The 25,828-nt window shown below is 43.2% G+C and overlaps 1 protein-coding gene across 1 annotated transcript; it reads left to right on the forward strand.

The window, feature by feature from the left end:
- The first annotated feature begins 810 nt into the window (after positions 1-810).
- LOC140992248 (inhibin beta B chain-like) lies at positions 811-11,405 on the forward strand. Its single transcript, XM_073462541.1, has 2 exons — positions 811-1,768; positions 8,221-11,405. The coding sequence occupies exons 1-2, from the start codon at positions 1,372-1,374 to the stop codon at positions 8,994-8,996; spliced, it is 1,173 nt and encodes a 390-aa protein (XP_073318642.1). The 5' UTR covers positions 811-1,371; the 3' UTR covers positions 8,997-11,405.
- The last annotated feature ends 14,423 nt before the right edge of the window (positions 11,406-25,828 follow it).

Consider the following 25,828-nt stretch of genomic DNA (forward strand, 5'->3'; position numbering starts at 1 on the left):
ACAGCTAATTTGCATATGTATAGTTTACACACGTGAACACAGATTAAACCAAACTTTCCGTATGTTAGTTTCAGCTGAGCAGCTTCACACATTAAACACATTCTCACATGTTTATTCATCTACAATAATAATACAACATATTTTGTTTAAAAGGACATTTTCCTGATACTTTTTGTGGATATTTATTTGTAATGGAGTATTTTAACATTGTTGTACTTTAACATGTCAGATTTCTGTTTACATTTTACTGGTGTTTTTATTCTTATGTTATGTTTTATAAACTTTTAAAAATCAAATTTTACATGCAATATATTTTATTCCTATCATTATTATTGCTTGATTTGATCTTTTATGTTAACGTGTCATGTTATTGTAAGTGTTGTGCATCAGTCTCTAAACCTTTTGTTATACTATGTTTTTTTGCAATCACTTGAAATGTGCTGTACAAATAAAGTCTGACTGATTGACTGAGCTAAAGGATCTGAATACTGCTTAAATCGCTAAAAAAGCAAAGGGACTTTTGAATGTGCTGTGTTGGGCTCTGTGTGCTGCAGCAGAGCTGTGATGAGCTGCAGTTTTGGGGTAAACAGCGCTCACAGTGTGACACACAGGCACGTATCAGCCTTTCTGGTCTCCGGTCACTCGGGGAGTATAATGTGCTGCAATATGAATCCCTTTAGGAATAATTCAGTGATTTCTCCTCAGAGGATTATTAACACCGCCCCCCTCCCTCCCTCTGTCCTCGCTGGCTCCGCCCTCCTCATGTTGACCCCCCTGTATATAAAAAGTTTTCGGTGTGTGGAGGCTCCTGAGTCTCACACGCCAGAATGGAAACGCTCCTCGGTGCGCTCACTGGCACACCTCCCTCTCCTCCTCCTCAGCTTCCTCTTCTTCTCGATTGCGCATCGGCACTCCGGCAGCAGCACACCGGGAGAAGAAAACAGTGAGGATGGTGATGAGCTCTCTGGATTGAAGTTTGAAGATGTTGAAGCTGGGTTTGGATTCTGCTCTTGTCGCTCTGTGGAGTATGTCAGAGGGAGACCTCCAGCTGGGCTGATGCTGATTAATGAAGCCATGACGCGCTCTCTGTTTCTGATGCTTTCTGCGTGAAGCTGCTCCACAAACCCTGCTGAACCTGGAATAAAGAGGACTTGTGACCAAAGACATCCATGTAACGATGTAAGAGAAGAGTTCCTGCGCACACATCTTCAGTGATTGGGAGTAAACTGCACCAGTGCGTCAGAGCTGCGGTCGTTACGCATGGAGACAGCTCGGCACTGAGCGGATTCTTTATCTTCTTCTTGTTTCTTTTTATGATTTTAATTCTGACAAAGCGGAGGAAAAGTTATCCTACTCCTCCTCGAACAGAAAATGAGTAGCTGTCTTCTCCGACTAGCACTCTTCGTGGCTTGCGTCCTCTCCATCCGCTGCACCGCTGCGCCCGGCACCGAGGCGGAGGCGCACACGGCGTCCCGGGATACCTGCGCGTCCTGCGGCGTCGCCCAGCCGGAGGACCCCGAGTCGGGCCGGCTGAACGTGGACTTCCTGGAGGCGGTGAAGAGGCACATCCTGAGCAGGCTGCAGATGCGGGAGAGGCCCAACATCACGCACCCGGTGTCGAAGGCGGCCATGGTGACGGCGCTGCGGAAGCTCCACGCCGGGAAGCTGCGGGAGGACGGCAGGGTGGAGATCCCCAACCTGGACGGACACCCGATGAGCAACGACGTGCTGGAGGAGAGCTCCGAGATCATCAGCTTTGCGGAGAAAGGTGACGCACGACGAGAATTCAGTTTGATATTTTTGACTAATTTTCTTAAAACAAACCACAAAAAGCGAGGTCGACCCCTTTAGTTCCAACTTATCTGAACCAGGCTGAGAACAAAACCTTTTAGATTTCTGCTGCTGACTCAGTCGAAGGTGGATCACAGGTGCTGCCTTCAACCCAAAACATCTCATTTGACCCTAAAGAATAAAAACGACCTCTTCTCCTCTGCTGTTTCTACATCAGGGCTGGAGAAGAGTTTATTTATGAATGAAAAAGTCAAATTCAACATGAATCTGCATGAAATTCAATCTGTGGAAAGATATTTGATGCATGTAGCTGATGGATCGGACACACACTGAACATCAGCCAGCTCTGCTCTCTCTCTGCGTGCGTGTGTGTGTGCGTGTCTTTATACACTGACTGAATGAGAAACAACCCAGGGAACATGCTGATGTTGAACAGATGTTGACACAGGGGCCTGAAAACCCGCCAAAATAAAAGCAGGGAGCTGCTGCTACCTGATGTTTTGTCAAACTCGCAGAAATCACGTCTCCAGTAGTTTTTACTCTGCAGCAGCTGCTTTCTAATGAATTCATCCTGGTCTGTCATCACATGTTGGCTTCTCGGTGTTTAACGTCTCTGTTGGCTCGAGTCAGCTGAACCTCTCCAGGAGTTTGTTTAATTTAACATCTTGAGAGATTTGAAGTTCTTGATTCTTGTTGCTGTAAAGAAAATAATTATGTCGGTCATCAAACCTGGAGAGAGGATGTTCCCCTCTTGAAAAACGTAAATTGCTAAAATTTTGAATGTAGTTTGGTGGGAGGAGAGCTGAAGCAGGAGTTGAGGAGATTTTTGTGTTTCTTTCAATAAAATGTGGATTTTTCTGGCTGCATGTCTTGAGAGAAAGTTTGACGGGCAGCATATGATGGTTGTTTCCAGTATAAATGACTCTGTAAAGTCAGGCAAACTTTTAGTCTAATTTAACACTGAAGACATTTGACATTCTCAGGGTGAAATGTTTGTGATGCTGCTTGTAACTTCTCATTTCATGTCTGTCAACAAACCAGGAAGAGGATTTAATCGTCTTGAAAAACAGATAAAATTGCTAAAATTTTGAATGTAGTTTGGTGGGTGGAGAGCAGAAGTGTTAGCTGGAGTTTCTTTCATTTAAATTGGGATGCTAGAGGTTGAGTTTGATGGACTTTAGCTCCCTGAAGTCAGGTGATCTCTTCAGTAACAGACTCTAATTCAGTCTAATTTAACGTCTTGTGAAGTGTTTCTGGATTTTGCAGCTGTGGAGACAATAAGATGCAGGACTCAGTTCAAGGTCAAATGCTTGTGATTTCGCAGGTCGCATTTCATTCCACAGACGTGGATGTTGTCGTCTAGACGATGTGTAAAAATTTGCACACATTTTGAATGTGGCTCGGTGGGTGGAGAGCTGAAGAATGAGCTGATGAGATTTTTGGGGTTTCTTTTATTAAAATGTGGACTTTTTGACGTATGTCTGTCAGTTGTTCATAGTGTGACTGCGTCAGTCAGGTGTAACAACCTCTGATTCAGTCTAATTTAACATGACGAGAGATTTGAAATTCTTGATTTTTTGCTTCAGGAGTCAATTAAAAAACTACCTTGAAAGAAGATGTTATCGTCTTGAAAAACATCAAAAGTTGCTCAGATTTTGAATGTAGTTTGGTGGACGGAGAGCAGAAATGTGAGCTGATGAGATTTGGGTTTTTTTTTCAGTACAGAAAAGTACTTTGCGCATCTATTTCATAAGAGATGCATAGGAGAGTAAAACAGAGTTTACTGGTTCACTCGCCTAAAAAAAAAAAACAGCACACAAACAAACTCAATCTTGAGGATTTTTAAGATTTTTGCTTCTCTTTGCAGCTGTAAAATAATAAGATGCAGGACTGAGCTGAGGCGAAATGCTTTGTCATCTGCAACAAGCTGAATGCTTCGACATCTCGTGGAAAAAACCCAAATTTTAGGGAAAGAAACCCCAAAATGGAGCCGCTTCTGCTCTCCGTTCACCAAACTACATTCAAAATGTGTGCAAATTTGTAAATTTTTTCTAGATGTTAACATCCAAGTTTTGTTGATAGACACGACAAATTAATAGCTACATGCAAAGTTAGATACTCGTCGTCTAGAAAAAAAACAGTTAAAATTGCTAAATATTTGACTGTAGTTTGGTGGGTGGAGAGCGGAAGCGCGAGCCGTGGGCCTTTCGGCTTCTGCCCCGGTGCTGCGTTCACTTTCCTAGAAAACGCCACCACACACCAGCATTCATCTGTCGGTTGTTCCCAGTGTAAACGCCTCTGTCAGCCCCCTGAAGTCAGGTGAACGTCTCCTGTTAACACCTCGAGAAATCTGAAATAGCAGCTTCAGCTCTCCACCCACCAAACTACATTCAGAATTTTGGTGATTTTCGTAGCTGTTTTTCTAGACGGTAAAATCCAAGTATGTATTTATATTTGTTGACGGACATAACAAATCAATAGTTACATGCAATTGGTATCGTGTCGAATAGTATGTAAAATTACAGATATTTTAAATGGAGTTTGGTGGATGTAGAGCTGAAGCGTTAGCTGACAAGATTTTCCCATTTACCCATCCACCAAACTACATTTGAAATTTAAGCAATTTTTGTGTCTCTGTTTTTCTCGATGATGATATACTGACAGATATAACAAATTAAAGGCTACGTCACTTGTTAGTGTCGAGAAAAACAGGAAAAAATTGCCAAAATTTGCATGTAGTTTGGTGGAGTGTGGTTTGGTGAGATTTTTGTGTTTCTTTCACTAAAATGTGGATTTTTGAGGCTGCGTTCATGTGCTCGAGAGAAAGTTTGGGACTTCTGGCGTCGCCCCCAGTGTTGTGTTCACTTTCCTAGAAAACACACACAAACATAAACTTGGGCAGCTCTGCTCGGTGTCGGCGGAGGTTCGCTCCCCACTGAGAGCCTTTTAGTTTCAGATGTTTCTCTCTGTGGCCGCTGTGTTGCAGACCTTCCACCTCGGCGCTGTGCGCTTGCCAGTTGGCTGCGTTGGCGGCACTGAGCGGCTGTCAGCGGGGAGATGGCACGGCGACAAGGCTCGGAGGAACAATCCAGTGAAAGGAGCCGGGCTGAGAATGATCAGCGGCACCACCTGCTTCGCCCACGTGTGTCTCGGTGGAAACATCTGCTTTCCACGTCGACAAATCGCCGCTGCACGTCGGCACTCAGAGCTGCTGTCGTGACGTCCGAGTGTCATTTATCCTGTTTGTGTCGAGCTTTTGTGCCTCTGTCATGTCTTTATGTGCAGCTTTGTGTGTGTGTTATTGATGTTTTCTTAACTGTGTGTCTGCGTCGGCGTATACATGCATCTACATCCAGGATGTGTGTGTGTGTGTGTGTGTGTGTGTGTGACATGGCAGGGTGGTGTTGAATCAGTCCCCTCAGTATAAGGTCAGAGCTTTTGTGTCGGCCGTCGTGCAGCCTGAATGCAGATTGACGGGCTGAACCCTGCAGCCCGGCTCCACATTAGAATTCACAGTGTGTGTGTGTGTGTGTGTGTGTGCGTGTGTGTGTGTGTGTGACTGCAGCCTCTATATGAACAAACACTGGGACTGGAGTGCACGGTGCTGGTTTGTTGCATCACAGTGATGCTTTTCATGAATGAAACTTCTGTCAAATGTCCCGTTTCTCGTCTGCTTTGGCTCAAAAGTTTGGGATCGAACGCAGGCGAGACTCCATCAGATGAAGAAGCTCATTTCATTTGATCGAAAGCGCCACAGCAGCTATTGAGTGGATCTTTGTTAGCAGCTGTCAGTGTTGTAAAAAGTACCCCAATCTGCAATGTAACTAGTAACTGAAGTTATCAGATAACTGTAGTGGAGTGGAAGTCTTAAGTAGCAGAAAGTAGAAACATTCAAGTATTTCAACATCGCTACAGCTCCTTATGCACCAAACTACATTCAAAACTTGTGCAATTTTTATCTGATTTTCCAGACGATAACATCCGAATCGATACAAATTGTGTCTTTAATGAACAAGGAACTCATCTACTCATTTAAACACAGAGGATATCTGCACTTAACTTCCCCATGACATGTCAAAACCTGGTTTATTGAGAAACTGCGTTGTGGCAAAACTGGCATCAAAAACCAGAAGAGTCAGTGTTTTAGTCACCACAGGTTTCCAGTGAAGATTCATGCTGGTTGCAAGGCTTCTTCTAGCCTAAATTTAGACTTTACTACTATATAAGAGTCAGTTTTGGGAAGCCATGGGTGAAGTAACTTGCATGTTACACAATCACCTCTTGGCTGCAACACAGCGGTTTATTCGTCACTAAACATTTGTCACCACAAAGAAATCAAAACCTAAATATTTGCTTGATGTAACTTCATCCTGTCAGCACAGCTGCTGTCTTTATTTCTCAATGCACCACGATCACATAAAAGAAGATGCAGCACTCAGTTCAAGGTGAAATGTGATCATCTGGAAAAACAGATTCTAAAAAATGCAACAATTTGAATGAAGTTTGGTGGGTGGAGAGCTGAAAACCTAATGTCAAGAAACATGGAAAAGGGATGTTATTGTCTAGAAATTTAATGAAATTGCATACATTTTGAATGTAGTTTGGTGGAAAGATTTTTATGGCTGTATTCATGTGCTCAAAAGAAAGTTGGATGCGTGGGACTTCTGGCATCTTCCCATGTTGTGTTCATTGTCCTAGCAAATCCTAAATTTAGCAGCTTCAGCCCGTCCACCAAACTACATTCAAGATTTTAGCAATTTTTGTGTTACTGTTATTCTGGACATCCACATTTGTTAACAGAAATATCACATTAAAAGCTTCACGCAGAGAAATAAACGGTCAGAACAGCTTTCTCTTTTGATCCATATGACCTGTTTTAAATGCTTCATATCGATTCTGGCTGTGTTGATAACAGAAAATTGTCCTTCATCGTCGTCCTCCTCGTCTTGGAAGAATCCAGCGTCTCCTCATTAACCATCGCAGACAAAGCAGCTGCTCATCTGTGACGAATGAATTCCCTCTCAAACAACAATTAACCGTTCTCCTCGAGCTCATTGTGAAGCGACCACTCCCCGTCAACCAGCCGACTCCTCCTGTTTGATCCCTACAGTTTAGTTGAGGTTCGAAAGAGATGACCTGAACGTTATCGTTGTTGATTTATGTCTCGGCCTCTTATCTGTGGCAGTGTGTGATCTAACATCCGAGCTGCTGACTCAGAGATTACCTCGTCTCGTGATGGATGAGGTAATGCATGTGGAGGCTCGCTTTTATAACAGTCTGTGATATTTTTCTGCATTTCTGTTTCCTGGTGAAACCTGCAGCCAGTTCAGGATGTGTTGAAGACTCTGTGTCCTCTTACGGTCTGATTTCCCACAAAGTGTCAGTCTCAATCTCTCTGGGTCGGCTTCTCTCAGAGTTCAGGAGGTTCACACCTGATGAATGGCTCTAATCTTCTTCACATGACAGCTGTCAATCATCCTCTCCGTGTGTTCGCCTTGTGACAGCGTTGCTTCAAACAGAAGGTGATGTTCAGAAAGCATCTCAAGATAAAAAACGGTAGTTTAAGGAGGCTGTTCTCAATTATCCAGGAGTGCTTTCAAGATATTTACATGCCTCTGCTCAGGATAAAAACATACAAACCTTTCCTACTTTGTTGTGGGAAAGTTTCAAGGAGAAATCTGTCTAAACTCAGGGTATGAATCCCTCAGTCGCCCTCCTTCCAAACCTTGTAATTGTCCCACAAATGAGCTCAAAGCCTCTGACCATTTGCAGTCTGCTGTCGGCTTCTGAGAACCAGCTAATGTCATGTAAATGTTTCTTTCCTGCGTCTTCATTCTTCCAGTTTGTTGCTGCATCTCTCGGCCCGGCGACGAGCTCTCAGGCCTCATTGTGAGGACAGTTAGGCTCCATAAGATCTCATTTTCAGGCAGCATTCAACGCAAAGCCTTTGAACCTTTGTGTGCCGCTCTCTTAAGCCCCCCACCCGCCCTCCTCCGTCTCATATTTGGGCTGATTCGGAGGCCAAGTGGCCCAGCGCCCAACGCCTTCCTGTCACAGTCCGCAGGGCCTGAGCTGCCACCCTGAACTGAGCAGAGGACTGTTGTCTTACTTTAAGCTGTTCCCAAGTTCACCACCAGTGCACAATCCCTCTGCAGCCTCCGGCGTAACTGCACCTTGATTTAAATGTTAAGATGTTCAGTTTTTGGTGGTTGCTTAAAGGAAAAGAATTGCGCATTTTGAGGTTGCAAGTTTCTAAATTAAGTTAAATAAATAAGGATACAGAAGTCAGAAATGTGTTTAAAGTCTTCCAAAATGCTGTGTTCTCATGAGTCAGATAAGAAATATAAAGCATAGATGACTTTGTTTTGCAAGTTTTTGTTGTGTTACTCGAATAATAATCAAATCCTCTGATGTGTTCTTTCTTCTCAGATGACATGGTGACGTCCAAGTCCAGCCTCTTCTTCCTGATCTCTAACGAAGGGAACCAGAATCTGTACGTGACCCAAGCCACCCTCTGGCTCTACTTCAAGGTGCTGCCGTCCCCTCTGGAGGTGCGTCCGAGGCGGAAGGTGACGGTGAAGGTGTACTACCAGGAGCCCGGCCTCGGCAGCAAGTGGAACCTGGTGGAGAAGCGGGTGGAGCTGAAGCGCAGCGGCTGGCACACCTTCATGCTCACTGACGCCGTCCGGTTGGTATTCGAGAAGGGCGACCGGCGCCAAAACCTGGATGTGCGCTGCGAGGGCTGCGACACTGAGGGTGTCACGCCCGTCCTGCTGAGCCAGAATGACGAGTCCCACCGGCCCTTCCTGGTGGTGCAGGCGCGGCAGGCTGACAACAAGCACCGCATCCGTAAGAGGGGGCTGGAGTGCGACGGCAGCAGCAGCCTGTGCTGCCGCCAGCAGTTCTACATAGACTTCCGGCTCATCGGCTGGAACGACTGGATCATCGCGCCGTCGGGCTACTTTGGGAACTACTGCGAGGGGAACTGTCCGGCTTACATGGCGGGCGTCCCCGGGTCGGCCTCGTCCTTCCACACGGCGGTGGTGAACCAGTACCGCATGAGGGGGATGAGCCCAGGCTCCATGAACTCCTGCTGCATCCCCACCAAGCTCAGCACCATGTCCATGCTCTACTTCGACGACGAGTACAACATCGTGAAGCGGGACGTTCCCAACATGATCGTGGACGAGTGCGGCTGCGCTTGAGTTTGTTTTGTTCTTGTTTATTTAAGGTGGAACTGAAGAACTTAACTGTAAACACAATATTACAACAAAAAAAAAAAGAATATAGAAACAGAATATTTATGGACGACAGAGAAAACATGCGCACACACAACCTCATCCACACATATCTACACACCCTCATGTATGCCTGCACAAAAACTTGTATATATATTTATGTTTGTTGATATATTTCGTTATATTCTCTGGTGGAAGACTGTTTCAGTCTCCTCCAAAGGGACGTGAAGAGTTCTCTTCCAAATCTTTAAATATCCACAATCAGTCTCTGAAGTTCTTCGTTAAATATCTCTAAGATAGATCTGGTTTGAGACTTATGTAACCTACTAGCCTTTACACAGCAGTCAGTCACGTTGTTAGAGCAGCTTGTTTAGACGTTTTGGAATTAAACTCTTCATGTGTAGAACCCGACCTTGAACATAACGTCTCCAGAGGAGCTGTAGGGAGCCTTACATGAGTCACCACCAAGGTTGGGGTGATTCAACTTTGCCTCTTTCAAGAGCAGTGTGTGCAAACACGAGGGACGAGCACTGAAAATGTCAAACTTCACCAACGTACAGCACTTCTGGCCATTTACACGACTTTGTTCCACGATAAAAAAACGACTTCAAGGACGCATTCTAGAAATGGATGGAAACAGGAAAACATCATCTGTAAAGACTTTTCAACGACCTCCAAGCAGACAGCTAAAGGTAGACTTGCTGATGTGAGTCGTCGCACCTGGAATCCCCAAAAACTTCAAAGTACTGATTCTTCTCTCTCCATCATCTTCATTGTTGAGAAAACACTGCAACATGTTTCTGAAAGTCTGCTATTATCAAACGTGGGTAAAGGTTTCCCAAACTTCTCATGGGATTTCCAAAGAGCCTTTGGGAAGGAGTGGATGTGTTGATTCAAATTTACTAAATTGTGCATTCAGTATTCCCATTTCTTTGCCTAAATTTAGGAATTTGGGACCTCAGATTACTTGAGTCTCCTTTCCCTGAAACAATGTCTTCCCTAAAATTACAAAATCATGCCCCAAATTAGTAAGTTCCTGTTTAAATTCAAGGAATAGTTCACCTAAAAATGTAAATCCAGCCATCATCTCTTCCTGATGATATAAAGTCAGGTGAAGTCTCGTAGTCCACAGAACATTTCTGGAGCTTCACAATAAAACAGAGTTACAGCATTCTGCTAAACAACTGAAGCAGCTGGAGACTTGATTTAAAACAGAAAAAAAAAAACCCCAAAAAACATAAAATGGCTCCATAAAGCCCCTTCTTTGCTAACTCTTTTAGCCTAGCAGCTAAAGTGAAGATTTTGGCTAAGAAAGGGTGTAAATAAGGTTTTTATTGGTTAATTTTAAATGGTTATTATTGTCTATGAGAATGCTGCAACTCTGTTTTGCTGTGAAGCTCCAGAAAATGTTTTGTGGACTATGAATCTATCAACATGGGGGTGGAGGAGGCCAAATTTCTCCACCACTGGATCACAAACAATGTGCAGCTGCTCTCGGTCCAGTCAATGTACAATCTTAAAAGGTCTACAAGACCTGACGTACCTTCCCAAGTCTAAATAATTCTTATTTTGTGACCTGTTCCAGAGGTTTTCCTTCAGTTCTCCAAGAACTTCGTCATTTTCCACTCATGGTTTGAGTAGAAAAATACCTTTTGTAAGCGTGTGACCAGCACATGAAGACAGTGGAAGTGATATCAGGAATTACTACAAAGAAACTCTGATTTTGTTTGGATATTGCAAGTAAAACCTTAAAGGTTGTTCAAATAAAAACATATTTAACTCATTTCAGTCAGTGAAAGTGAAAAGTTGCCATATAGCTCGGTTCAGCGATGGTGCAGCTTCACTCCCCGACGCACACTTCGATAGCACTTGCAGATTGAAATGCCTTTAACGAGCCCTATGTGGCGCACCATTGCCCACAGTCCTTTGAAAAGAAATAAGTGCCGCATGAGCTATGCAATGTATAGTATTTACCCATACACCAGACAAGCTGAACTTAAGCTCTTCTGACAAACTATCACCAATACTTGAAATGTTAAGAGTGGCGAGCAGAGGGAGGTCGGGCTTTGGCGAGGAGGCAGGAGGAGTTTCCCAACGAAATGTTGTCTTGATTGAAACTGTGTTTCTGGTTGAGGATGGTGAAGTCTTGTACTGCGACTCAAAAATAACTGATATAATCACGTCTTTGTTGAGCTGTAACCTAAAACAAGTCCTCACAAGTAGACACATCTTTGTTTGAGGAGGTCACAAGACCAAAAATGGTTTGAGACCATTGGTATAGACAAGGGCTGGGTTTTGATCTTCATTTGAATGATCCAATATCAATTCATAATACCAGAGATTGATCGATTAATAAATGCCTTTTCTTTTGGATGTGTAAATTTAATGTTTGGTGACTAAATCTCAGTTATATGTTTGTCTGAAAAACAATCATGTGCTTAAAGGTGCAAAATGTAATAACTTCAATTTAAAAAATTAAAAAATGGACTAAATTATCATGAGAATGTGAAGAAGTAACAGATCTGAAGTTATAACTATGTCTTTGTATTGTAGCCTCGTAATGTCTCCGTCCAAAGCTCCCCTGGTGCTCCAGGCTTCCAGTCTGGACCACGACATGCACAGCTAACCAAGCTAACTAGTTAGTAACTCAGCAGCAGTTAGCGGTTACTCTGGTGATTCTGACAATTCTTACATATTGCAACTGAAACGAACCGAATCGGGAAACCTGTGGCCAGCTCTATTAGCTGTAGCTATAGTGAGTATATAAACAGTATAAATATGGAAACATGTGACCATGTTGATAATATACCTGATACTCACTTAATCTTTGTTTTAAAAGACAAGCCCGGTGCTTTGTCTCTCTAGGCTGCCATTTTTGTTTTGAACAGAGCAGCAGCTCATGAAACAGGCTACAAATCGACTTCATCGTGCAGAGAAAACATTTTTGGACCAACTTAAAATGGAGATACAGCATTTTTAAAGCTCGGCCAGATACAGTTTTTACATGTTTTGGTGTCTAATGATTCATACTCACCAAAGGTTTTGTAATCAGTCCTGTAGATCTCTTCAGCTGGTTGCTGCAACATGGCTACAATGTAATCCTTCAGGGCAACTGCGACCATCAAAGTAACGTCCACTGAAAGTGTTTTTTTGTCTCTGACAGCCTGAAGTTGTTTGACAACACAACAGAGACCTTTTAGTGAAATAATAAGATCCTTTTTGTTTCTCATCGCCTAAAAATAATTCCCCTTCAGTTGAGTTTTAAAAGGTTTAGTGTTGAAAATCACATGAAAACTCAAAGGCACCTTCTTTTTAAACAATTACGATGCCTTTATTGTCACGGCGTGGTCATGTTAGGCAAATCAAACAGAGCGTGATTGGCTGAAGGTCTAACATGAACATTTTAATTGTTTAAATGAAAGTGCCTCAGAGTTTTCTTGTTATTTTTATTTCGATCCAAAAAACATCTCCAACAAACTCACATTTGTCTGATTCAGTCGCTGTTATTTAATAATCTGTTGGGTTTTTTTAAAAGATAAGTTTGATTTCTTTATGAACTCATTGACTGAAACCTGTGATATATAAAAAGAGGCTAACTGGGGCTAACGTTGACCCAAATGTAATGCATGTAGAGTGATTTTGGTGTCTAAATGAATGTGTCCCAGTGGAGTTCCCATCATGGCACCGAAACACACTTTGAGACACAGTTTCAGTCACTTTGACATCACTTTGATATTTCCAGGTTTCAGCGACCTGTTATTTCACTGGTTCGTGCTGTTCTCCTCTCATTTCCAGGCGTCACCACCACCAGGTACACATTTAAGACAAACACCTGCTTATTACGTTCCCGCCTCCTGTCCGACGCTCGACCTCCACGCCGCCTGCCGCTGTAATCTTTCGCTTGTTCTTCAGAGCGAATGGTTGTTAGAATATTTGCACTGAGGAGCTGTGTGACTAGTAATAAGGAAAAAAAATGAAATAAATAGAAACTGCCATTGAAAAAAAAAAGTTATTTTTATAGAAGCAAAATTGAGCTCTGTTCAAATGTATTATACCTAATCATGGAACCAAAGAGGCCAAGAGGTTGAGCTATTGAGAGATGGCAACGCCGTCATGTTTTTTTGTTGTTGTAAATGACTTTGTGACAGTTAAAAGAGGCCTAAACACTGTATCAGGGTATAATATCAGTCCATAATCAGCTTAATCTCTTTTCTATTTTGTACCTAGACATGGAAATTTCATATTTTTTCATCAAAATTACTTAAATATTCCTAGTTTTCTTTCTTCTTTTTGTTAGCTCTCGTTACAGATTCATTTAGAGTGAAGCACACGCCATCTGATCCCTGTACAGTCGATGTAACATATGAATATGCTTTTGAAATATTTTGTTCTTTGTAATTGTTGAAAAATAAATTTCTTATTACCAATTGTATGGACGTGTTGTTGTGTTTAAGATCTGAATGTCTTTCTGATGTTTGCTGGAGTCGAAGCTCTGATCCAGACGTAGGAACATTATCCGCCTGTATTGTTTGGACCAACAGCAACAGAAGGAGTAAAGCTGCTGTCTGAGGGTGTAACTTCAGAGAGGGCGACCACAGAGCCAGCTGTTGTTGACCCTTCTCATCACCAGGTATTTACCGTTCAGCTGACGTGACGTCTTCTCACCTTTTGTGGCTGAGCCTGTTGGTTTTTCTGCCCACATGTGTCGACACCTTTCAGCATCTTAACACGCCCAGCCCACAAATATTCACTAATAATGAGCAGAGAGGCTGATGTAAGAGGGATTTCCCAGCTTGTTGCAGCATCATTAACATCCTCTGGGCGAGACGCTGCTTTTATATTTATCAACATGCCTCATTTAATGTGACATGAATTTAAAGGAATATTTCTGATAGTTTTTAAGTAATTTACCTACATGGATAAGAGGTACGGGAGGTGCTCACGGTTTAGTTATGTTGTTAAAGTTGAGTTTAAAGTTTTAATAACTGCCTAGAATATCGGGGTCAGCGCTGATAAAAGTTTTTTTCAGTTTTTGTTTTCACAAATGTCTCTTTTGTGTTTTTGCGGAGATTGAACATTAGTCCAAGAAAATGCAGTGAATGACACTGATCTCTGCAAACTGAAGTGACTCTAATAAATACATTCGTTAGTATGACTTAACAATTGCATTAACTTAATTTAGTTAGTCATTTATTTAATTCACATCGACTCAACAAGCTGTAAAAACTGCATTAAATGATGAACTTTATGAACTTCACAGTCAGTGTATATTATAAACATATATACAATATGTATATGTTGTACTATGTATTACTTATATTATGTTATTTTTGCATATATATAAAATATTTATATATATAAATCAAAAATATTTTTTATATAAATAATTATACACTTATTTTCAATCAAAAATAAACATTTATCATATTTTGTAATATATTCTTGAAAATGACGATACACTGGAATGTGTTGCCAAATATATGCGAATATATGCTTTTTATTATATATTATTTTTTGGAGCACCACTTTGTTATTTGCTAAATGAAACTTTCTTCATGGTGCCTCACTTCTTGGAGCGACCTCCGTCCTCGTCAGAGTCGGTGTACGTTCGTCAGCGGCTGGTGGAGGAGTTTCCTCGGGGCTGGGAGTGAGAACAGGCCGATGTATTGAGCTCTATGTGCCCATTCAGACACACAAAGGCTCTTAACAGGCCTAATTATACCTAAGTAAATCTCAGCAGGACTTCAGGGGTCAAGTGTTTGACCTGCGGGGTCACACCCTTCATGATTAGGAGGAGATCGAGCACAACCGGTGCAGCTTTAGGGAACGGCATTTAAGGAAACTCAGGACTGAGAGTTGACTTTGTTTCTGCCTGAACCTGTAAAGATGTTCATGTGCAGGACGACTGAACAGGACGGAAAGGTAAAGAGGAATCTGAAGCACTCGGCGGTACACGACATCGCCACGCAGACGTCCATCAAAAGTATAATTGCGCCTAAAAATAATCCGCTAAGTGTTGGCTGAAGTCATGAGAAATGTCGTTAAGTGGTGTGAAATGATACGTTTTAGAGAGAAAACAGTCGCCCCTTAATCTGACAGGTGATGAGCGGAGGAGTCAACTCCGACATCGTCTGCTCAGGAGACGAAAACAAAGACAGAGGACAGAGAAAGAAAAACAGGCAGAGATGCTGTTTTTCACTGACACGTCTTCTTTTGTGGATGATTGCTTTGACATTTTGTACTTGTGGTCCCCAGAGGAAGAGCTGAGACTACCTCAGTGATCCTCTGACTCTGGATATATTTAAGAGGACGTTGTAACGTTTTCCAGCCGGGTTTAAGACAACAAAACCAGGTATTGTGTGCAAAACATTAGCTTTTTCTCACCCTTACTAAGTGTTTTTTTGAGCCTAAACTTACCAGACGATGAGCACAAATGTGTCACAACACAAAATTGCAAACAGAACCTGAAGACACAAAAAGTTGTGACATAAAGAAATGTAAAGTTTGACCAGGACGGGCGCCACCACCTGGTTTAAAGCTCCTGTGCTGCACAGCTAGCCAAACTAACGAGCTAACAGCAGCTACAGTTAGCAGCAGTTAGTGGTTATGCTAGCAATATGCTGACCGCTCTATGTTGACAGGTGGTAAATGTTGACATATTGAAGAGAATGGCCATTAGACTCATTTTAGCTTTTAGCATTTAGCTTGTAGCTTGAAGCAAAGAACAGACACAGACTTAAAGGTGCAATATGTAAGAAGTGGTTAGTTGTTGAATGCTTATCCGCAGAGTAACCGCTAACTGCTGCCAACTGCAGCTGCTGTTAGCTTGTTAGTTTAGCTAGCAGTTCAGAGCTCAGAGCACCAGGGAAGTGTTGGTGTTTATACTGCTAGCACAGGTTAGCATGCTAAACATGCTTTGCAACATAATATGTAGACGTCATAATGTTAAAACTGTTATTGTTCAGCTCAAATCCAAACGAGGATGAGTTGGTTTCGTCAGGGGATTAACTGAGGAGTTAGTCACTTATAGAGCGGACTTTGTGGCGATGTCAGGTGACACACGAGAGCTGTTTCACCATGTTGCTCGGCGTTAGCAGGTCCACCACAAAACACAGGAATGTTAATGAACAGATCTCTGGCCTGGTGTGCTGCTGACACACACTGACTGCGTGCGAACATGCTGTCGTGGAGTCTGGCAGGCTAAAACAGTTATGTGTTCTGACAGCGTGTTGAGCTCTGACAGACAAGAGCAGGACTCAGTGTGCTTTCTCTGCTGATTTACGGCGAATGAGAAGCAGATCTAATTTGTTTCAGCGCTGGGAGAAGTTATGATCATCAATCATGTACATGAACAGTTTGTGACAGAGTACCTGTCGCCTGGAGGGAGGGTTTGGAAACTGCATTGCAGTGCGTCTCACCAGGCGGTAATTCCCCTCTTCAAATCAGATGTTGATTGCATGTGGTCTGCAGACAGGCTTTAAAATCAAAAACACATAAGAAATAATTATCCTACTGCAAATTGATGAACAACAGGTGAGCTGTCACCTCCCCGCTCTATATCTTTATGACACAAGGAAAGAAATATATTCATATATAATGTTTGCTGAATGAACAACTAGTTGGATATAGTTAAGAACGTGTTGAAGACAACGTTTTATACAGTTACAAACGCAAAAAGTCCCAAAATCAAGCATTTTTTGAAAGGAGTCTGGTGACTTTCTCCACTTTCTTCTGTCTCCAAAGAAGTAGCCTATATTTGTTACTTTTTACTGGATTTGCAAAATTTTTTACGTAGCAAAGGGGTTTCATGTACCTCCCATAAATAACATGTTTTCCTAAACCTAACCAAACTGCGACCGTACAAAGAAGGTCCAGTATGTCTGTCAGCGGCAATCGACCTGTCAATTCAACTTACCCTGCTGGGTTTGGTGCAGATCTCTTAGAGACATCCTTCAGTTGAACCTCACGAGTATCTGAACCGCTGCAGGTCGGTGGGACAAACGATTTCAGGTGGATAAACATGTTTACAGTCACCTCGAGTGACGTCCCTGCAGCCTGCGTGGTGGACAGACGAGGCCTCTGAACACTGGAAACACTGACGGTGTTTCACATGTGAGGAAAGCTGACGCGCTCTCAGAGGAAACTGGAAGCTGAAGGCCAAGCACGCATAGATGATATCAAAAATTCATAGTAGAATTCAAGATGTGGAAAAAATCTGATGCTCCACAACTTTGCGCACCCCGTTGGAAAACAAAAAGTTCTTCCTTCGCGATTCTTATCCATGAAAGGTGCTTTCAGTTTGTTTAAAGTCACTTATAATCCCTCATTAAGCTCCATCAGTTGAGCGCAGGTGTTGAAAAATGTCTGGTGTTTGGAAGGAATTCACCTCTGGTGTGTTTCTGGGACAAAGTGTTTACACTGGAGGTGGAATGAGCTGCAGGCCACCAGAGATAATGGAGATAACACATCACATCATGCAGTGTTTAACAGGGACCGTGGGCCTGTTGAACAGCACACTCATCGGTCCGATCGCTGTTAACTTCCCTTCGGTGGTGTCACCTCGCGGATCATTAATACGTGGTGACACTGGAGTATGTAGAGGGCGTCTGACCTTTGACCTTTCCTCGCTGGTGGTTGACTGGAGAGGCTGAAGAGAGGAGCTGCAGGTCCAAATCATATTCAGCCTCTCTGGTCAAATATTGTTTGTTTGAAGCCGACAGAAAGTGGAACAACAGAACTTTGGTTTCATAAACATCGGGTCTGTTTGGTTCTTGTTTGACTGCTCGTGGGTCTCTGTTGGATTCAGGTTTCCTCCTTTCTGTCTTTTAAAAACATTTTAATTTGTTAAGTTTTCTTCGGGTCTGTTTCGATCCTGGACTGGGAGGTAAATATTTACATAAACTTAAACACTGTATTTATGTATATTTATGAAGTAGTGGTATTCACATTATCAAGTTGGTCCATATACATTTAGTGTTCAAAGTCCTGTTTGTAAGAAAAGTAGATTTTTGAGTCTCATTCTGAACTCGACCCACAGCGTCAGTTTTAACAAGATCAGAATAAAGACTGAACATCAACCTCTCTAACAAATAGCACTTTAACTGAATTAACTCCATTTGTCAGGAATATTTTCATTAATCGAGACTGAAAGTTGGAGGTTTGAAGACGATCAGATTCCTTCGTAGCTCCGACCATAAACGATGACATCTAGCGACCCGGCGGCGTTGACCCGATGATGCACCATCAGTGAAACCAAAGTCTTTGGGGTCTTTGTTTCAGGAGCTGAGAGAAGGGCACAACCAGGAAACACTGAACTTTGGTCCAGTAATTCATGAAACCTCGTGATTTTCCTTTAGCGCCCAGCATGAGGTTAAATCTTTGGGTTTACAGAACTATTGGATGGACTCTGATGAAATGTGGTTCAGACATTCATGTTTTATCTGGCGCCATCATCAGGTCAACATCTGAACGTCTCCAATACTTAACATCTAAATGACCCTAAAGTTGGGAAAAGATCAGAATAAAGACTAAAAATAGCTTTAAGTCCTCACGTACTCCAACTGCCAAGAATATTTTCATTAATCAAGAGTGAAAGCTGAATCCGATCAGATACCGTCTAACCTCGTTATTCCCCATGACGCGCCGTCAGCGTCGGGAAACCAAAGTCTTTGGAGTACTGACGTACAACCACAGAAAATTCAACGGATTAGCATGAAGTTTTGCACAGTATTAATGGTGCAGAGAAGAAATACTTCAATAATAATCACTCTGCCAGCTCCTCTCCAGTTAGTCTGAACTGAAGAAGCCTCTTGGACGAGGTGAGACGAGAACCTGACTGAGTAAAACCATCGTGTTAGGTGGCTAACAGCTCGCTGCTGGTCGCTAGCTAACATTTCAAGCTAAGGCGATGGTGGAAGGATGGATGGTTGACGTTTCACCTGCTTAGCATCAGCACGTTAGCATTTAGCTCACAGTGGCTTTACTTCTCACTGCATTTATACTCAGGCTCTTGTCAGATTTAGATTTTGCAGCTGGCGTGAGATGATATTTTATTTCCCTCTCGTCCTGCTTCGTGTCTCACTTCCATCCTTCCTTCCTCCCCCGATGTGAAAAGTGCCTCACGCTGCAGAGAAAACAAATTGTTTACGATATCGCTGCAGGAGTTTGGCTTGTCATTTTTCCACTGCGGTGTGGCTGAATTAACTCAAGTATTTGGGTATTTTCCCCGCTGGTTGCCTGTAATGTGGGTGATCCAGCATGTTCCTCTGTGAAAAACAGCCACTAAAACATAAACACATCCAAGTGGCCTTTCAACATCTCAGACAAGTGGAAACTTTCTCAAACGAGGCCCATTATGTGGAGGTGGAGGTCCAGACGTGACAGGCTGAGGAAGAAGGATCTCGCTGCGAGGGGCGTCGCCGCTCGTTCTCGTGTATTTATGCCGGAGAATGACTGGAATGTTCCACTGCACTTATCAAAATATGCACGTTACATCTCCAGGTTTTTCTTTTACCCGAGGCCTCCGCAGCCTCCGCCCGCAGCCTCGTCCTCGCCTTATCAGCCGCTGTGGTTTCTTGGACACGCTGTAAAACTGGAGTGAAGGTTGCAGCTGACACGCTCAGCAGCTCGCCTCAGATACAATCTGACTCACAGCTCAGGCTCAGGAACATCTGAACTCTGCTTCACAGTGTTTTCAGAGTGACTGTAGATGAACTGAGGTCTTTAGGACGAGAAGCTCACTAATGTACGGAGGCCCTTAACAGACATAAGTGACATTATTTTTTAATGGCGTTATCTCGAGATCAAGAGTTTATTACTGTTTTTTCTCATGTTTGCGAAAAACAACATGACTTATTACGTGATAACAACATTAAACTTTAAACAAGACAATATGAGTTCTGATTTTTTATTTCATAGTTTTAACTTAATATCTCCTGTTATATTATTTTATTATTATATTTTGACTTTGTAACAATTATGAATTATTTCTGATTAACATCTTATAATACAAAAAATATTATTATTTTCTTTTGAGTTATTATTATAATAGTTTGAGGACATTATTAAAGTATCAAAAAACATAAATGAATACATTAAATTTGAGCAAAATAAAGAAATAAATTAAAACTAAATTGTATATCTTATATAAATGTTGATTCAATATGTGAAGTACTTTATTTATTCTTATCATATGTAACTTTTCATTTAAAGAAAAAAACATTTTTTTATTTCTGGCAGATCTTGTCCTCCATACAGAGCTGTATTAAACCAGAAAAACTTTATTTATTCTGCATATTTCATTCTCATGCGAGCGGAAAGAAGAAAAAACACACAACGTCGCCACAAACAGCTGAAACCGTCGAGTGTGATGGGAAAACTCAACCGCAGCCGAACACGTCCAATCATATCTGGAGGAAGAGATTGTTCTCAGTTTGCTCTTTAATGGATGTTAATGTCAGGGTGCGTCTGAAGTTCTTCAGCCGGGTCATAAAAACAAGATACAGCAGTAATAAAATATAAAAGCACGTGAAGTAAATAAACATAAAGAGAAGTAAACTATTTGGAGAGAATGTGAGGCTGGAGTTTGGTGCCACGCCTGCTCCGGGTCGCTCTTCTATAATCCAGGTCCTCCTGAAGTTCACGGGCCGCGCCGAGGCTTCCTGTGAAGGGTTCAGGTGTTAAACAGGCCCTGAAGACGATTGGCTGCCCTCCAGCGGCGGCGGCGGCGGCGGCAGCGGCGGCGGCTGGATCAGAGCCCGTCTTGTGGCTTGTTGTTGTTCAGAGGCCTCCTGACTCACACTTCAGGCATCTCTCTGCACCCACAGCGTCTCAGGTCTTCACCGCCCAGAAACACTTGTGGACATTAAGAGTGTGATACTTGAGGTCGCGGCGTGTGGAGATGAGTCACAGTCTGAACGTCTGAAAATAGCAGAATAAGCCTCCGAATCACAACAACAACCCCTCCCTGATTAGTCGGCAGCACGTGGGACGCCTCCGGTGGGTAAACACGTCTGACACCGAGGTTTTAAAGGTGCTACTCTGCAGAGATGTTTCCTCTGTTTGTCTGGAGAGCGTTTGAATTGTTACGAAATGATTCTTCACATCAAAGATCTTTGAGGTGTTAAAAACACGACAGCGTCTGTGATGCATCACGTGACGTGTGTTTAACGTCTCGCTGGTTATAGAGGAGCATCCGACCAGTTTAACAGCCGTCAGTGGAGGCTGTGTCAGGCAGACGTGTTGTTCGCCTCCATTTTGTGTGTTTTTGGTCTAAAGTTGTGTCGTTCAAGTGAAGCTTTCTACTTCTTGAGACCACACACACTTTGGGGATGGCGGACAGGAAGACTCAGAACTGCTGATGTACCAACTGTTGTTATGATGAAGCAGCGTTTTTGTCTGATGAGGACTTACACCCTTTTCCAAGCTGAGATCGTCACTGTAGCTGCTGAGCTAAAAGTGTTAGCGGTTGCACGAGCTCGGCCGCACGTCGAGGGTGTAAAAAATTCAGTTCAGTTTGTGATCTCGGGGCTTCTGGAGACTTGGATCACAGCAGACGAGCTGTATGGAGACAGTTTTAAAAAAATTAAATATACATGTGCAGAACTTGCCTTAGAAACTTCATGTTTTTAAGTGTTCTTCAGTATCACAGTGATCCAGTGATAGTTGTCTGTACATCCACGAGTACACTGCAAACAGGAAGTGCTAACAGCTAACTCGGCAAAGTTTTAATGGAGTTTTTTGTTTTTTGTCTCCAGCTGCTTCAGCTGTTCAGCAGAACGCTGCAACTCTGTTTCACTGTGAAGCTCCAGGAATGTTGTGTGGACTACGACACTTCAGCTGACTGTGTTGCAGTTTTACTTTTTGGGTAAACTGTTCCTTTAAAACATTTTTCTATCCTTCATATGTTTAAAGAATATATCATGTTTGAGAGAACTGGAGCTGATTTTTTTATTGGCCTGTTAAAACAACCTCATATCATTACGTGAACCACAGGGAAGCAAACTGGGCCCCAAACCCCCGGAGGTCCCTCGTCTGATCAGCTGATCCAGTTTCCATTGAGGAGAAATTGAGCGACGCCGTTCCTTTCAGGAGCGTAAACCTGCCGCTCAGCAGTGATGTAACTCATCTTGTACTTTATTTTTGGGGGGGAGCTGACAGGGAATGTGGCACATTGTGCTCCCTAAACGCTCCAGATGGTTGGTTAAGCCGGAGCTGCTGCTGGATCACTGCGTCCAACTGACCCACACGGTGCGCCGCCGCCACCGCCGCCGCTGACGAGCGTCCTCGGGTCATCAATATTCATGAGGAAGGAGAAGAAGAAGAAAACTGGCCGGGCCTCATTAGAATATTCATACCGCCGAGGGTTCGTGAGAATGACGTGCCGGCCTGATGACTATTCATGAGCCGGCTCTAATCTAATGGCTGAGAAGGAACGCTCGCCCCCTCCGATGATCAGCACCTCTAATAATGAGAGCCTCATTCATAAGTGTACAGTGAGCAAGCTGCCATTTTTGTTGCCTGATTAAGCCTGATGCTTATCCCTGTTTCTAGGTCAGGGAGAGGCATACCAAAAGCATTAGAGCATCAAGAATCGGGCTGATGACTTGGTTAAGAAAACACACGTTGGCTGACCCTGACCGCCGACTTTGACGACAACCTCCTGTAAATAAACGTGGAGGATTTTATTCTCGTTATCACCAAACTGCAGCTTCTTTTTTGTCTCTTTTACGTCATTTTCATTGTTGCACCGAGTGCCCGAGAAAAGTAGGACAGAGCAGGTTGCAAAAGGCACAATGGGGGACAGTTTGCTTTTCTTGGTAACTCCCAATTAGGCATTGTTCTCACTCGAAATGTTTCTTTTGAATAATTGACAGTAATTTAAAGGAAGAAGCACATCCATTATCTAAATCAGGCCACGTGTCTCTCCAGGCTCACATCAGTGTTATTTAAGAGCTCTCTCTCTTTACGACGTCCCCGCGGAGAATCAACCGTGTGCCCTTGGAAGACGTTTCTCTTTTTTCCTTGAGGTTGTGTCCAGGCAGGTTGGGTCTTGTTTCCAGGCTCGGCTCTCTGAATAAAGGGTTAAAGCTTCCTGATTTACTTTCCCTCCTCCTGCTCTCTAAGGGTGCTGGGTCCCTGTGCTGCAGCTCAGCCTCTCTAGGGCACATACTTGTGGGGCACATATATTCTCTCTCATTAGTTCTGCAGATTTGGGGCCCTCAGGGTACTCCTGTGCACATGTGTTGGGAGTGTGGTTCCCACTGTGCTCTGCAGCTCTGATTGAGTCTCTGATTGCCTTGACATTAAGGGGGCTGCAATTCTTGTGTCATGCCCGGCCTGATGAATTGGCGGTGCAGGAAGGGGAGGTGGGGGTCGCTGCACACTGAGCTGTTGTTGTCGCCCTGAGGTTCGCGGCTCGCCGGCCGCCGCTCGGGACTCGAGGACTGAAGGAATTTGGCTGCAGCACCTGATGGTTGAAGGGATCCTGGTCAGTGTTAATCAGCTCTGAAGAGGCTGACATGAGACACGTGAGCTCTGGATTCATTGATTACCAAGTCTGATAAATCTCTTAAATACTCTCTTAAAGGAACAGTACGCCCAAAAATCTGAATTCAGTCATGATCTTGTGATGGAGAGTCAGCTGAAGTGTTGTCGTCTTGTTTTAAAATGTAAAAAGCAACTGAAAAAATATTCAGTGGTTTCATGCTTACATATTGTGATACGCAGATTCAGTTTAAAAATATCCAGTGGTTTCACGCTAACAAATAGTGCAACGCAGTGAGCCGATCAAAAATATCCACTGGTTTCAGGCTGACAAATGTTGAAATGCAGTGGTCCCTCATTAAAAAATATCCAGTGGTTTCACACTTGCAAATATTTGAACGCAGTGGTTCCTCGTTACAAATATCCAGTGGTTTCATGCCGACCAATGTTATAATGCAGTGGTTGTTCGTAAAAAAAAAAATACAGTGGTTTCATGCTAGCAAATGCAGTGATCCCATCAAAAATATCCAGTGGTTTCATGCTTACAGATTTATAAAATGCAGTGTTCTCTGGTAAATATCCAGTAATTTCACGCTTGTAATCGTAAGAAACAATTAAAAAAAAACAAAAAACACAACATGGCTCCGTACAGCTCGTCCGGTGTGATCGACGTCTCCAGAAGCCCCGAGATCACAAACTGTTAAGGTGTTTTTAACCCTTCGTCTGACTCTCAGCCAGCAGGTTCAGAGGAGATAATGACTGAATCTTACTGTTTTGGGTGAACTGTTCCTTTAACCCTCTGAAACCGCTTCCAGGTGTTTTTTGCTCTAAAAATCTGAAGATAATTCCTGTTGTTTTTACAGCTTCTGTAACAAAAGATGTGAATATTTGGTCCATAACTGCTGAAATGGTTCTCAGGCCAAACACAACACAGAGCTGCCGCATCAGCACGATTACACAAACATTTACAGGAGCTTATCTTAAATATTTCATATCAAGCATGAAACACATCTGCGAAGCTGCTCACATATTGTTTCATGTATGTGAGTAATGTTGGGTGCAGTGGAGCGGCCTCGCTCGGAGCAGCCGGCTGCCCTCTCAACATCACCACTCTTGTGATTCCTGGAAAAACAACTGTGCTCATAAATCTTTCAGCTCCTGTTCTTACAGTTCAGAGCTGGGAGGCGAGCCGTGGAGCAGATAATCTCCTGAGTGTGTGGTTATAAGGACAATAATTCGACACCAAATCCACCTTAAGAAGATAATGGCATTTTGTACCTCTGCACAAATTCATCTAAGCCTCTTAATTATATGAGTTGTACGATCTTTTGGCGAGCGCCTTCTTAACTGATGAAGTCACTCATACCAGGAGATTAGCCAACTGGGAGGCCTCGGCCTCAGAAGAAGCGGGTCGGCTCGCTGCTGACCCGTGATGTGAGGAAGGTGAGGCGGGCCGAGACGCCTTCGCTCCACATTCACTGCAGTCAGTGTGTTGTTTCAGAGAAGCCCGGTCCGAAACCAGCTGTCAGACAGAAAACAAGCTGCTCCTCCCAGTGTTAATGAGTTTATCATGCAGAGATTCAAGAAAGGACGCCGTGTGCATGAAACAGCAGCAGTCTGACAGGTCGACGAGAAACAAGCAGGCTGACAGCGAGAGGCTCAGTGGAAAGTTCAGGGAGGCGACGGCTGAGGGGAAACACTCACTCTTCAAATCAATAATCAATTTAATAAACATCTTAACTGAAGGAGATAAAAGAGCAAAACCATAAACTAAATGTACTTGAAGTTAAAGTATTTAAGCTTTCGATCATTGCACACGGTCTTCATCTGCAAAGAGTTTTCCACAGTCTTCCGATTATAAATATCCAGTGGTTTCATGCTTAGAAATATTTAAATGTAGTGGACCCTGCTTAAAAATATCCAGTGGTTTCATGCTCGTAAAGGTTGAAATGCAGCGGCTCATCGTTAAACGTCCAGTGGTTTCACATGGACCACGTTTGACTGCAGTGGTTTCATGTGTTGAAATGTAGTGGTCCCTCGTTAAAATATCCAGTGGTCTCACGCTCAACAGTTCGATGCGGTGGTCCCTCAGTGCTCTCCTGTTGTGTTTCAGAGACATTTAAAGCCAGAATGTTTCCTGACGAGCTGCTTTTAAAGAGGCTTCAGATGAAGACGTGATGTAAAGACTCACCAGCCTGGTTTCACTCAACATTCATGACGATGCGTTTCCTCTCGGTGCCTCCGTACAGTGACGGAGCAGAAACCACGACAGGCGGCTCTGCGTCGACGTATTAACATAACGGATCATCGCCAAA

This window comes from Pagrus major, chromosome 24 (assembly GCF_040436345.1).
Source record: "Pagrus major chromosome 24, Pma_NU_1.0".
Lineage (NCBI taxonomy): Eukaryota > Metazoa > Chordata > Actinopteri > Spariformes > Sparidae > Pagrus > Pagrus major.